Here is a 13,779-nt window from a genome sequence, read left to right as displayed (position 1 = left end):
CTGTTTATCTGTATTTCCCACAGGTATTTTTCAGGTGGCAGTTCAGAGATGAACTGACTGCTCAAAGCCACAGGAGGATCACTGCATCCCTCTGAAGCACAGCGAGCTGCTGCAGGAGGAGGAGGAGGCCTCAGGACAGTGCAGCCAGGCTGTGGTGCATTCATAGAGTGTATTCAAGTCAGTGGCCATGAGTATTTCGTTTCATAGAGTGTAATAATAATAATAATAATAAAATGTCATTTTTATTACAAATTGTTTTAAAAAAAGTAACTTTTTTTTATTTGTTTCTTTGCTTGACTTTCTTTGAGATCAGTTCCAGACATAATTTAATCTAATTAAAATTCTGTCAACTTTTATTTTATTTTCTGCAACCCTTACTCAAACATGACAGCAGAAATGAAATATTCTGCATCATTACTTTGCCCAGGTATTATTTATTTGTGCATTTATTTATTTACTTATTTAAAATTCAATTGAAAATCACAAAATGTGACATTTTATCATTATTTTACTCAACAGAAAAGAAGAGGAAGACAGTATAAAAACTGTACCCTGAAATGTAAAAATAACTTAAATAATATTTAGAGCTGAAGTACCTAAAACGTTTTATAAAGAATTTTACTGAACAGTTTTCAAGAGTCACACTGGAGGATAACCACATGAATGGATGCTTAATCTTTTTTGTATTATTATTGTTAGTTATTCATGTGTACATCTAATGATAATGTAGTGGTATTTCACATTTATTTCAAATATTCATTCATTTTTCAACCGCTTATTCCGTCATCGGGTCACGGGCCAAGCTGGAGCCAATCCCAGCAGTCAATGGGCGAGAGGCGGGATACACCCTGGACAAGCCGCCAGTCCATCGCAGGGCAACAGTCAGCCACACACCTATGGGCAATTCAGTGTCACCAATCAGCCTAGGCTACATGTTTTTGGAGGAAACATTTAAATCTTGGAAGGCAGTCCAAAGCGAAATAACATAAAATATTCATGTAAAGATGTTTTAATCACGGATGATTCAAAAATAATCTCAAATGACTAGCTTTATTTAGATTATCATGTCCACCCCATAGTATGAGTAATAAGTGCTGCCGTCAAACTTCTGTCGTCACGCCGTGTGAATGACGGCACTCCCATCTAGTGGTTGAATTCAAGGATGAAGACAGACAGAAAATCCTCCCCTAAAAATGTGCGACATTTGTATCATGTATTTATTGCTCAATCCATCCATCCATCCATGCATGAATCCAATCTCCACAGGCGTTGAAAAAAGGTTCAAACCAAATTTGAATTGAATTGTTAACTTAACAATGGGCGATGAGGAATTAACTGCAGCATCTTCTCCCTTCATCCAGATGGACCCTGGACCCATTTGTTAATATGATCAGGAATACAGTCTTAATTATGTGAGGGGGAAATAAAAAAGATCAGGCAGGAGGTCAAGGATCTTTTATTGAGAACACAGCAAACCAATAACCATATGGTCTACTAAGAGCTGTATGCTCGGGATCCAAATGAGCATTACGAATTTCAACGGGATTCCACATAAGTAACTGGCACAATTACATGCCGAAGGGGTAAGCAAACGTGCCCTTTTGTGAATCCTACAGCAGTAAGGGAGGCATTCATGTCAGCAACTGACAGACTGTTTGCGGCATGTAATGAAAATGAAGTGACGACCTCATTCAAAAATATTTGGAATCCTCTATGAGTGAAGCAAACATAAAAAAATAAGTAAAAATATTTCTTTAAGAAATCAAGGATCAATCAGGAAGTTGTGCAAGAACATACATGATCAACCATAGCATCTTACTGCAAGTTCCCTTTCAGTCTCAATTACTAAATACATGCAAAAAAAAACATTCACACAACAAACAATCCGATATCAGATCAGACAGACCATCAGCACCTTTTGGGACAGGTCGACATTTGTTCAGTACAAAGCGTGCAAAAACATGGTGCAAAAATAAGAGTCTGAGGTAACGTTGTTCACAATGTCTTAAAAGATAAGCCTTACTGTACTGTAGGTGCTAATGCGCATTAAGGATTCAAGGGAAACACTTTTCTTTTAAGACAAAATGAGTGACTTAATGCAAAGTAAATCGGTGCTACAGGTAGCATTCGGTAAAGTAAAATGCTAAACTAAAAAAGAGCCTTCTGAAATTCAACACGCTTTCACATTCCTGCACGCTACAATGAATGAACAATGGAGAAGAGCCCACTTCCTGAGATGAACGGCCTCCATTTTCATCCTTTATACCGCGAACATCTACAAATCAAATCACAGATACCGACACCTTTAAAAAATGCAACAGCAACAGAGCTCATCCCTTTCCCTCCGGCGACTGAGAAGCCACGAGGAGGATTTAATTAAATTAATAATAAAAAAAACAAAAATAGACAGAGAAATAATGTACATCAAAATTAGAAAATACTTCACAAGGACAGAACCAGCTGAAAAACACTGTGTGCCAAGTAATGTGTGCTTTTTCTAGATAAAAGCAGCTGGTATCGAGAGTCGGTTCTGCTGCATCGAGTCGTCACGCATTTTATCATTGATGACCGAACGGAGCAATTTGTGAACTGTAAAAATAAAACTAACCTACTCTTAAATAAAACTGTTACTGTATAAACTCTTTAAACAACTCCTGGGCAAATCTCAGAATCGTTTTTTTTTCTTCTTGGTGCTCAAACTCAGTCAAGACGATGAAATCACCGGCCTTGGGAAAGAGCTTTAACACAAACGACAGACAGTCACTTCAGATATGGCGTGATCGATACTTTGAGGCTCCCCGTTTAAAAAAAAATAATAAAAAAGATGCAAACAGCAGGAAAAGCTAAAAATCAGTCTGGAAACTACAACAGAGGGAAACCGGCTCCGATCCTTCACACTGCAACGCCGTCTGATGCAGGCGCAAAGTCGCTAGCGCGCAGGGCGCTGGACTCGGCCCGTCTGCGGGCCAGTCTGGAGTTGGAAGGAGGAGAGAGGCTCATGGTGCAAACCACAGCTCCCACGTCCTCCTGCTGCTCGTCGTGCTGGGATAGCTGCCGGTTGAACGCGATGGCTTCTGCTGCAAACTGGCTCAGGTCTTTGGTGCTGCTGTTCCTGGAAGAAGAGTCGGAGAAAAGGCTTTTTAGAGACACAAATTATACATCAGATATCACCTATCGAAGGTGTCGGTCATACCTCTGCAGAAAACGAGGAGTTGGAAGACCCCTTTCTGGAGCGCCCTGTAAAAAGATCGCAGCGTTGAACTATATAAAAACAGCGCCGAGTGCATGACCAACGCAGTGGTGTTGTATCAGACGAACAAATCATCTTTCCGGTGCAACCAACAGGCCGAGATGTACCGATACCCACCCCCTGCACCCAAGGGTGCTTGAGGACCCGAGCAGCACTGAGGCGCAGAGTCGCGTCCCGAACCAAAAGCTTGGATATGAGATCCTTGGCCCCCTCAGTGATGTGAGCCCAGTCCTTTTCTGGAAACTCGTACTTGCCCTGTTGGATGCTCTCAAACAGGTGTCTCTGAGGATGGAATGTTCCACGATAATCCGTAGAACCGAAGCACAGACCCAACATTTTTATGAGCTGAGGGGGTCGTGTGCACGTTCTCATACCTGGCAGGTTCTGCAGATTTCTCCCCGGTCCCAGCCGCAGTCGGTGCCGCAGTGGCCCGTGAACGGGGGGCTGCCGCTCAGGAGGATGTAGAGGATGACCCCGAGACTCCAAAGGTCACAGCGCTTGTCGTAGAAGGAGGCCTCATCAGTGAACACCTCGACTACTTCTGGAGCCATGTACTCTGCCGAGCCACACTGAGAGACAGCAAAGATAAACCATAGTGATGGAACGATTAGCTGCTGGGTGGATAAGACGCGTGCGTGCGTGTGTGTGTGTGTGTGTGTGTGTGAGCTACAACTCCGGCTGCAGGTTGCTACCGGCGTGGTGAGCTCCGGAGTCGTTATGGGCGTACAGGCACTGCTGAGCTTAACGCCACTCCCCAAGTCAAAGTCACAGATCTTGACCGGCGATACCTGAGAGAAGGTAAGAACGGTATATTTTATCATACCGTTACGCTGATAGGAAATAGCTCTTCTGAAACCTTCCTCCATCTCCCTACCCGATCAGTGTATTCACAAAGGATGTTCTCCAGTTTAAGATCTCTGTGGGCAATGCCTGCAGAAAAGCACATTTTCACCATGATTTAATAAGATAATAATAATCACCGCTCCTCCCTTTGGGCTTTGGCAGCCGTTTGGAGGCTGACCTTACCTTTTGTGTGCAAGAAGTCAAGAGCGTGCGCGATGTCCGTGACCACCTTACTGGCCTCCAGCTCATCAAAGTGCTTTCGGTTCTGGATGTGTGTTAGAATAGAGCCTGAAGACAGATAAGATAAATCAGCACTGTGCGATTATGACTTGTAAACTGTAATCGATGCAATGGCTGAACTACGAATCTATTCTCACCTCCATGCAGTTTTTCAAATACCAAATAAAAGCAGGAGCTGTCTTCAAAGAACTGCATCAATTCCAAAATGTTCCTGCACCGAGAGTGGAATGATTAGAATCTGCTTCTTCGTGCAGACATTTCTCAGTCTCAACGTCTTCACCTGTTGCCCTGACACTGGTAGAGTGTCTCCACTTCTCGAAAGACTCGGCTGCGGCTGTGTCCGGCACTCTTTTCAATTATCTGTGTAAAAAAAAAAAAAAAGAAAACAGAACAGTGAGAGTTGCCCAAATAATAAACATAAAAAAAATGTAAAAGCACAAGCTGCCTTTGAATTGTGCATTAACGTGTGTTTGGAACCGTCTCTAGACTAACTTTTATTTAATAATTATAACATTTAAAAAAAATATATATACATTAAACGTATATGGAAATACTCTCTCAATGGGCCTGCTGGCCTTTGAATAATACATTTATGCATTATGTAAACTAAATGTGTCTAAAACGAGTTCCACACATTTCTGTCACGTCCACAGCTAAAGCCCCGCCCCCAGCAGAACGGAGCGCCAGGCTCAACCAACCAGATCTGACTAACCACCGCTCTACTCTTTGTCTACTGTATTTATTGTCGCACGTCCCATTGTACTGTTGTGCTTTGTGCGTGCGTGATGATATGCTATTTTCCCCATCCTCCCCAGTTGCCCCCCTCGAGGGACACGCACATCATTTAGCTGGATGTTGCTAGAGGTTGCGTTACTGCGGCAACAGCAGCACACATTTGACAGATGACTGCGAATCGTGACACGCGTGAACTCTCTAATACTCTGTGGAGGGAGGAGAGCTTTAATAGCAGGTCAAACGTAGGCGGCGTCAGCACAGCGCGTGATAAACTATCAGAAATGCTTTGGGGCTTAGAACATTCGGACGACGTAAAACACACGATCACGTTTCCTCGTGTTCCAACTAATCCCCTTATTTTGTTGCTTCAATCTTTGCATGAGCTGAAACGCAATGCAACACAGCGTCTTAGTAAAACGTTAAGAGCGTCGTCACTCGCCTTCACAGCGAACTCCTGTCCATTCTGCAGGCTTATACACCCTTGAACTTTAGCGCAAGCCCCCTGACCGAGCACCTCATCGGTCAGCTTGTAGAGATCTGAGCAAGAAGGTGAAACATTATGCAGTAAACGTTTCCGTCATTCAGTCGTGTATGCCTCACGAAATCTAGCAGCTTCAGCACCCTCAAACGTGCCAGTGGAGCGGCCCGTCGCTCTCGCTCTTTTCTTCTTCTTTCTTCTAGCAGCATCTGGGATGTTCACTGGCTGGCTTTTCTCCATTTCTGAATCAAAACAAGACGAATCAACATAAAACGTGTCACAAGGAAATCAGACAGCCAGTGTTGTACCTGCGGGGCCTCTGGACAGATGCCGTCTCTCCTCCGAAGTGATCCCATTCTCATGGATTCCGCCGCAGCTCTGCTCCCCTCGGCCCACGGAGAGCGGGTTGGTCTGTAACGCAGAGGAGGAGGCCACATGGCGGGGGGGGGTCAGTCGGGGATGCTGGTACAGTCGTAGCAGTGTTTGGTTTGTTTGAGAATACAGGAAACACGGCAGGCTGCGATTTCGTTCCTGGATATTACCAGAAGCGTTTGCACAACCGTAGAGCAAGACTCACACAGAGCGACGAAACGTCCGGCACCCAACCGCAAAAATTATAGAAACTAGTATCTGACAGCTTGATCGTATGTTTCGGGAAACCAGAAGCATTTCTAAATCATCCCCATCATACCTGGATGGAGTGCTGGAAGGCTTGTAGCTCCGTCACCACGCTGTGCCTCACCATATCTGCCAGCTGAGTGCACATCACTGATAGGGAGTTGGTCTGGAACAATCTGCACACGCATGGAAAGAAGGTCGAACTAACATTTACGCACAGATTGCCTTCTTTTCCTTTCACTCAGGCAAACGGGGAATTATGTTTCAACACCGTTTACCGAGAAGGAAAGCCTGATTAACCAGGTCACGGAAACAGCTGATGATTCAATGACGGGAGAGGCTATAGATAGCTTTAGCTAGCTCGCCAGCTCATTCCCCGTCGTCCTTCCGCTCTTTAGTATTTGGGCAAGGAATTGCTAAACGGAACATATAAATGCGATCAGTCTACCGAACCTGGAGAGGTTGAGTAGAAACGAGTCAAAGCTCCTCCGTCAAAGCGTCTGGTAGCCGGTGTAAGAATCCATTGCTAGCTGGAGCCCATCAGTGACGAATCCGGACGCGATGCGTCGACCCAGGAAGAAAACACAGCGCGCATCCTTCGCTTGTTCATTTTATCTGTTTTATTTGTTGATTTTTATCACTTGTTTTTATGTTGTTGATTTTTATTGTGTACTTTGATATTTGCTTTTAAATGTAAAGTGCGTTTAAAATAAAATGTATTATTATGATGTTGCTCAAAGGGACTGCTCAGGGAGTTTGTGTGTTTGTGGAAAAAAACATTATATAAATAGTTTTGATAGGAAAATATGTCTGCTATTACATTAGTCAGATCTTTCTTGCGTTGCTGTATTTTCTATTTAATTGTTTAGAGTATTTTTTTTACATACTCCAGTTTACAAAGACTGACTGACAATGTGTAACTACGTCAAATGCGTACGATCACATATGGTGACGCACAGGCCGGAAAAACCGCTTCCTGTATAGATCCTTATCCCATTGGTTAAGAATACTGCCACGACTTCCGCATCACATGACTGGTGTCACCGCCACACCTCCAATACACGTCTACAGTGGAGTGAGTTTTTTTAGTTTTATAAGTGTAACTTTATTTCTGCACGCACAACAAATGCAGTACAAATAGTTGAAAGGCTATAAACCATTGAAGACTAAAAAGTGCTTGTGTCATTAACAAAATAAGAAAGAAAGAAAGAAATAACAGCTTACATAAAATCTTTAAGGGCACTAGATGCAGTCCATGTTCAAACTACTATTTTGTTTTCTGCAGAGGACATATGACTCACATCAAATATAACATTGAATCATTTTTAGTTCATGATTTATCACCTGTTTGGTGAAAAGTCTTTTAGTTTTGGCTCTGCTGCACAGCAGATGTAGGCTTTAAAAAAGTAAAATAAAAAAGTCTTCACCCCTATCACACCTCTTGTTGATTTTAATGCTAAAAATAAAATTGAAGCAATGTATTTTATAGATAATGGTATATTTGGCGCAGTGCAGGAAATACATAAAAAGACATGCACAAAAGACTGCTCATTTTTAGATTGCATTTGTGTGTTCAAATGATAAAAACAATGACATCTAATAATAATAAAATAGTAGATGAAAGAAACTTCATTCAACAAAATAATGACTCAACACTGGATGCACTATAAAAAGGTCAAACAAAAATGTACAGGGGAAAAATAAGCATGAAGACACAGGATTTGTAGGATCATGAAACAACATGTATATGTTCTACATCGATTGCTGTAATTACCTCAAGTAGAAATGATAATGCAGGCAAAGAATGCCCGTTTGAAGAAGTGTGGTAGGATAGTGAATCTTCTCGGGTACATTTAGAAAACCACTCATAACATTTTGTGAAATTGTTCTTTGTTGTGAGTGATTTGAAGGCAATGTTTTCTCATGAGGCTCAGACTACACATAGCATCAACATGTCAGCTCCTTTGTCCACGCAATCTTGTTTAATTGCATATCCTCTCTGTCATCGCTCTCTGTTGGTAAAGAAAAGAAAGGACATTTATAAGACTTCTAATTTGGAAATGAATGGTTGCTATTGGTTCAAACTTAAATTTAGATTATACTTTTGTTTCAATTAAAACCAGCAAAAAATGATTTCGTTGATTATTTAAGCTGTGACAACGATATAAGATATATTTGAATTTTTGTTCTCCTCTGTTTTACATTATCCCTGTTTCTTTTTTTTTTTTGCAAGGGAAATTACTCAGCCTAGGGTTCATAATGATGATAACTGAAATCTTGCAGTTCAACACACAGTTCTCTTTCTGCTTGTTTAGATGGCAAACTGCACTTTTCCCTTTGTTGAGAAAAAGGCAACAACCCTAGAATCTCTGCCTCATTACATAACTGCCCCCAAAAAAGCTGCTTTTCTTATCAGCATTCTTGCTTCACGCCCATCCATTTTCTGAAAGCATTCTTTCATGACAGAAAATTGGGGATGCAATTCTGTTCATGTTGTCAAATTGATATTTAATATGATTTTTCCACAAAATATATTTCATGTGATTCTTGCTTGCAATAAAGCTGAGGATTCGTGTCCTTCGGGAAGCCAAATTAAATTTCCATGAAATGTAGAACTCCAATACTTTTTTAACACCCTGCAAGACAAGGTTGACGTCGGCAGCACAACTGACTACTGCGAGTATTCTGCTAGACTGACAGTTACGAGAGTGACAGTGACAACAAAACAAAGTATCCATATGATCCTCTAGCCCCCTCAGTCATCCTTTTGTCTTACCAGAGGCTCCAGTTCAGAGTTATCAATGAGACCGAACTCTGAGATGAAGTAGTAGTAGTGCTTGTAGCAGGTATTAATGTGGGCTTCTGCACCCATGCTGCAGATGCTGTCAAAGTGATGGATGTAAACATGCACAAACACCCTAAAGAGACGGCTCAGGATCTTCTTGCACACCTGCTGGAAGTTCTTGGGGAAAGGCACACCTGGTGTGAAAAAAGGGGGGAAAAATAATGCAGATAAGAAGATACTTCCACCTAAATTCCTGCCAAAGAAAGCATCATTTAGCCATTATTCTGAAATGATATACAGTACAATTATTTGTATAGTTTTAGATGTATAAAGATCAGCAGGTTTTTGAGGTGTACCCCTCCGGCAGGTATTTCTGTGGTTACTATTGAGTTTTACAAAAAACAAATGGTGATTAAAAGAAAAAGAAAAAAGAAAGACAAATATTTACAAATTTGTGTTGAGGAGGGGTGTGACTGAAGACAGTAATGTCATCAAAAAGGTGTGTAAACATCATCATTTGCACCATAAAACACATCAGCAGAGACTTATGAGAATTGTAGCTGAAATGTATCTGAGTCTTACTTACTGTATGTAAAATAAGCTGAATCTATTGAATAAAGGAAGAAAAAAAAAGAAACCAGGCAGAACTATCACCGCTTGCAAGGCATGTCCGTCATGGTTTGGTATTGTACGCCAGAGAGGATGGTGGGGGTTCATTTGATGGAAAAGGCAATATACCACTGTGCGAGAACCCGTTGTTCCACCGCTGTGTCTCATCCCTATTAGCACCGCTCATAGCCCTGAGATATTGTTGACACATTAGGAGAATAAAGGCAGGGTAACACCTTTAACAAATAGTCAAGTTCCAGGAAAAAAACATGCAAAACTGACACACATTCCCATTATTCATTATTCGCTCAAACACGACGCCAGCCACTGAGCTCACTCCTATTTTATGATGACATTTGTAAACTGTAATAAAGGTTACTTTGTCAAGTCTGGAGCGGAGATAAAATAACGCCACAAACACCTGGTCATTATTCTCTAAATTCTTTCTCGTCCCCTTTGCGATGATAATGAAGGGGATCAGCGCTGCACGCCAGGCTGACACTACATGGAGCAGTCAAGCATACACAGGTAACAAACTCAAGGCTCTTATCATTGCTTGGTTTCTCACAGACCTACTCTGGTGGGGAAGATGTCTTCATCATTGATGAGCGACTCTATCCAGTCCATCAACAGGTTCATGTACTTGAGGGCGGGCAGCTTTGTGGGTTTCCTGTAGTCGTCACCATCCTGCCACCTGTACTCGTACCTCAGCCCCCCAGACATAATGGGACACGTGCGCTCTGTGCAAAACTCGCTCATTGTGCCATAGATCAAGTTGATCCGGTTAAAGAAGTCAACCACATGAACAGCAGTCCAGTCATTGATGTTCTCTCCCTCTGGCAGCTGGACCACCTTCCTGAGGTCCAAGCCGGACTTGAGTGAGGCCTGTGCCTTTTTGTAGAGTTCAAAGCGCTGGGTGCCTGGTTCAAACCGTTTCCTTGGTCTGAATGTTTTGTCTTTGCTGAACACTTGTCCAAGACACAACGCCATCAACTCAGTCGTGAGAGGTGGAAGGAGCTCTCCAGAATAAATATTAGTTTAAGGTTGAACAGTGTGACGTCCCTGAGCGATAGACCTCGGCCGGCTTCAGACTTGGAAATCAGGTCACTGGGGGTCAGCGTCTGTCTTGTTAAGATTGTAGGGTGCGCTTGTTTTTGATGTGGTGGGATGTTTCTGTGAGGCGGAACAACAAAAGAAGTCAGAGGATTATTTGTTTCCTGTCCATCCGCTTCTTTATGCTAGTGCGACCAAAATTGCACATGACCAAAAACCATATGTATTATTGTCCAGAGGGTTTTTGCAACAACATAAAAGTAGGCAGGCATGGTGTTATATTTCAAAAGGGAAATATTTTTAAGACAGTCCTAAAGCCAAAGGACGTATTGCCCTGAAAACTACATGTTTTTTTCCCCCTCAGCTCTAAAAAGAAACTGAGCTCAGCCTGAAATGTGCTTCCACAGTTCTGTGTGACCGGAATGACCCCATCGCAAGGCTTTCAGCAGCATTCACTGATTGGCCCTTTTGATTAGGGAAATGAATGGCATGTTGCAGCTCACTTGAGAATGAGCAATACGATTAAATGTGGCTAGAGAAAATGTGTCAGATACAGCACCATGACTTTGTAATGCTATAACTGATGAAAAAACAGAAAATTAGCTCCACTACTGGGAAATAAGATTGTTCCGATACATGGCTGACGGATGGTTTGTTTTTGGAAGAGGGGAGTATGATCTCATGGAATGGTTATGATAAGTTTGCATGATTATTACGCATTTGAATGCTTAATGAGAAATAATTACATTAAACAGAGAGAGCACCGCAGCTGGAGGGGGTTATATTTCATTGTACTACACTGAGTTGAGTATTTCCCTTCAGTTCTTTAGAAGACTGTAACATATGCTCCTTCCACTGCAGTCTCATTCAAGGGACTGTGGTTGCAACGTGCTCGCCGCATTTGTGTCCCATTTTGAACTGCCGGTCTCTTTATTTCCTGTGGTTGTAAAAAAAAAAAAAGGAAAAATAGCAGAAGTGTCTCTGCATTATAGTCTGAGACGTGCAACACGGAGCAACAGCTGGGCCTTTGTTGTAATGACTGTTGGCTGAATATTTGATTTCCAGACACTTCAACATGTATGTTAAACTAAGATTCCCTGAGTTATATTGACTTTTATGGACTTGAGAAAATTGCAGCAGTTTTGAAGCATTTGTTTTAAACATCTGTCCCCCCCTACTACAAACAGCACGTCTGCTTCTCTCACCACAGGGGCCATGAACATAAAGTCATGAGACAGCTCTAAATGAAACAGAAAGACAAACGACCTCTGGGATCGGCTCATAGTTACAATCTGTTACTCTGAACTCGGGGAGACAGCTGCAGTCAAACATTAAGCACTATAAACTAGTTACCGAAGAATGAATAAAGTGACGGTTTGTGACAGAGTGACTTGGCTTTTGAACACTTTTCTTCTCCTCGCATGCCCCGACAGCTTCAGACTGAAGCATGTCCGATCATGCAGCAGTGACATGCTTTCACAGCCGTAGTGGAGTTTTACCTCTGACTTACCAGATCTAACAATCTCTACAAGACCTGTCACATAAATGATACGGGAAAAGTTTCACAGCACTGCAAGCAGCAGTAAGCAGCCATAGAGGGAAATAAACAACCCCCCACCCCCCAATATGAAGATTAGAAAATGGAAAAATAAGCTGTCTGTGGTGTACCTGGCTGGAATCCTGTAGCAGATGGTCTGAAGCGTGGTGGAAAGTAGTGGGAAGTTCAGGGACGATTTAGGCTTTGGAATCGTCAGCTTTAAAGTCACTGTGGAGTACGGATCCAGCTGTGCCCTTTCTATATCTTCTGGATATTTTCCCTCTCAGCCGTTCACTAGTAGACCGAGAGACTCCGATCTCACGCAGCAGCACAGACAAAACAGTCAAGAAAGAGAAAAAGTTGTTTGGCTTCTCCTCCATTGGATGATGTCATATCCTGACTTTGTCTGCTGGCCTCTGCTGTCTGTGTGCGTGTGTCCGCCTGCGTGTGGGCGTGTGTACGGAGGGCCTATAAATGGAAAAAAAAAAGGGCTGGAAAAGGCCCTTCCAACCCCCCCCCCCCCCCCCCCAGCCAGCCCTCCTGCTTTTATTTTTTTTTAATTTTAAATTTAGTCCTGCAGAAAGAGAAGCAACTTCCGCAACAGCGGAATGATCCCACAAGCATTCCGGGTGTTTGGCAGTCTGTTTTAGCAACATATCATTTAAATTCTTGTCCTTTTTTATGCTATTGTCATTGACTTCAGCGCTTACACTATACATGCTCCTCCAAACACATGCATGCTCCTCCAAACACTGACAAAAGAATTGCTTCAAATCATATCAATTCCCCTGTAAGCCTCCAGCAGGCTGAGTGTTCTCACAATAGCTGTCCCGACCGTTCTCTCTTCGTTTCAAAAAAGAGAGAGGGTCACTGAAACGATGAGGGTATCAGTTACTCTGACACAAAAGCTTCTTTGCTGTGATATGAGACCCCCCCCCCCCTTCTCTCTATGGTAGTAATAATATAACCCAGAATGAGAAAGAGAACCATTTGGAAAAAAGCAAACTTAGTGAAGTAAAGTATTTAGTATTTGCAGCAACATCACATAGATTTAACTTAATTTTATGAGTTTGTCTTCCTTCCCAGTATTAAATGTCACTTGATGTTTCATCCCCCTAACACTGAGTTAGGGGGATTCTAAATTCATCGTCCTCCCCTTTATATTATCCTAACGATACTATACTAAACTATTAACTGCAGTTAATATTGCAGTTAATAGTTTAGTTTCAATATATATACTGATACATTTCTGCTCCTCTGTGAACAGCCTTATACAAGATTAAAGCGACTATAATTAATCTGCTCTCTGCACTCCTCAGCCAACTAACCCTCGCCGACACGCTGGGCCTTGTATGGATGGTACATATGCATGTATTTTTATTACTGATATCATTTTTTTTATATCAGTTATTGTTATGTGAGAACAAAGTTTTATTCCTGTTGCTTTATCAACCTTTTAATTAAATTCAAATCATTTATTTATTACAATAAACTTTGCAAAAGAGCAGAGGCCTGTTTCAAAAAGGATGCTAAGAATATATATCTATCTGTCTGTCTATTTCTAAGTTGCCTGAGATTTAATTAGGTTGTATAAAGATATTTATGATTACAAACTACTTAAAGTAGCAGTC

At 42.0% G+C, this 13,779-nt stretch overlaps 2 protein-coding genes across 2 annotated transcripts; both read right to left on the bottom strand.

The window, feature by feature from the left end:
- Positions 1-1,446: 1,446 nt before the first annotated feature.
- On the bottom strand, positions 1,447-6,312 carry mknk1 (MAPK interacting serine/threonine kinase 1). The gene is made up of 13 exons (XM_068743244.1): positions 6,238-6,312; positions 5,855-5,957; positions 5,690-5,788; positions 5,508-5,605; positions 4,614-4,693; positions 4,471-4,544; positions 4,277-4,381; positions 4,125-4,180; positions 3,943-4,038; positions 3,625-3,819; positions 3,368-3,532; positions 3,194-3,237; positions 1,447-3,112 (listed from the first exon to the last, which is right to left on the bottom strand). The coding sequence occupies exons 1-13, from the start codon at positions 6,310-6,312 to the stop codon at positions 2,893-2,895; spliced, it is 1,410 nt and encodes a 469-aa protein (XP_068599345.1). The 3' UTR covers positions 1,447-2,892.
- A 953-nt stretch (positions 6,313-7,265) lies between these two features.
- mob3c (MOB kinase activator 3C) lies at positions 7,266-10,548 on the bottom strand. Its single transcript, XM_068743252.1, has 3 exons — positions 10,131-10,548; positions 8,941-9,143; positions 7,266-8,176 (listed from the first exon to the last, which is right to left on the bottom strand). The coding sequence occupies exons 1-3, from the start codon at positions 10,546-10,548 to the stop codon at positions 8,147-8,149; spliced, it is 651 nt and encodes a 216-aa protein (XP_068599353.1). The 3' UTR covers positions 7,266-8,146.
- Positions 10,549-13,779: the final 3,231 nt, after the last annotated feature.

This window comes from Brachionichthys hirsutus, chromosome 9, assembly GCF_040956055.1.
Source record: "Brachionichthys hirsutus isolate HB-005 chromosome 9, CSIRO-AGI_Bhir_v1, whole genome shotgun sequence".
Classification (NCBI taxonomy): Eukaryota; Metazoa; Chordata; class Actinopteri; order Lophiiformes; family Brachionichthyidae; genus Brachionichthys; species Brachionichthys hirsutus.
The sequence above is the reverse complement of the archived record's forward strand: the minus strand, read 5'-3'. Positions and strand labels throughout refer to the sequence as shown.

What these genes read in the sequence shown, in the direction of transcription:
- mknk1 (XM_068743244.1), bottom strand. Translation starts at nt 6,312, where the DNA reads ATGTGCACTCAGCTGGCAGATATGGTGAGGCACAGCGTGGTGACGGAG. An exon ending in TACCAGTGTCAGGGCAACAG is followed by an intron (nt 4,545 to 4,613) that starts GTGAAGACGTTG and finishes CTCTCGGTGCAG; the next exon opens with GAACATTTTGGAATTGATGC. An exon ending in TTTGTGAATACACTGATCGG is followed by an intron (nt 4,039 to 4,124) that starts GTAGGGAGATGG and finishes ACCTTCTCTCAG; the next exon opens with GTATCGCCGGTCAAGATCTG.
- mob3c (XM_068743252.1), bottom strand. Translation starts at nt 10,548, where the DNA reads ATGGCGTTGTGTCTTGGACAAGTGTTCAGCAAAGACAAAACATTCAGA. An exon ending in CATCTTCCCCACCAGAGTAG is followed by an intron (nt 9,144 to 10,130) that starts GTCTGTGAGAAA and finishes TTTTCACACCAG; the next exon opens with GTGTGCCTTTCCCCAAGAAC. An exon ending in ACTCTGAACTGGAGCCTCTG is followed by an intron (nt 8,177 to 8,940) that starts GTAAGACAAAAG and finishes CTTTACCAACAG; the next exon opens with AGAGCGATGACAGAGAGGAT.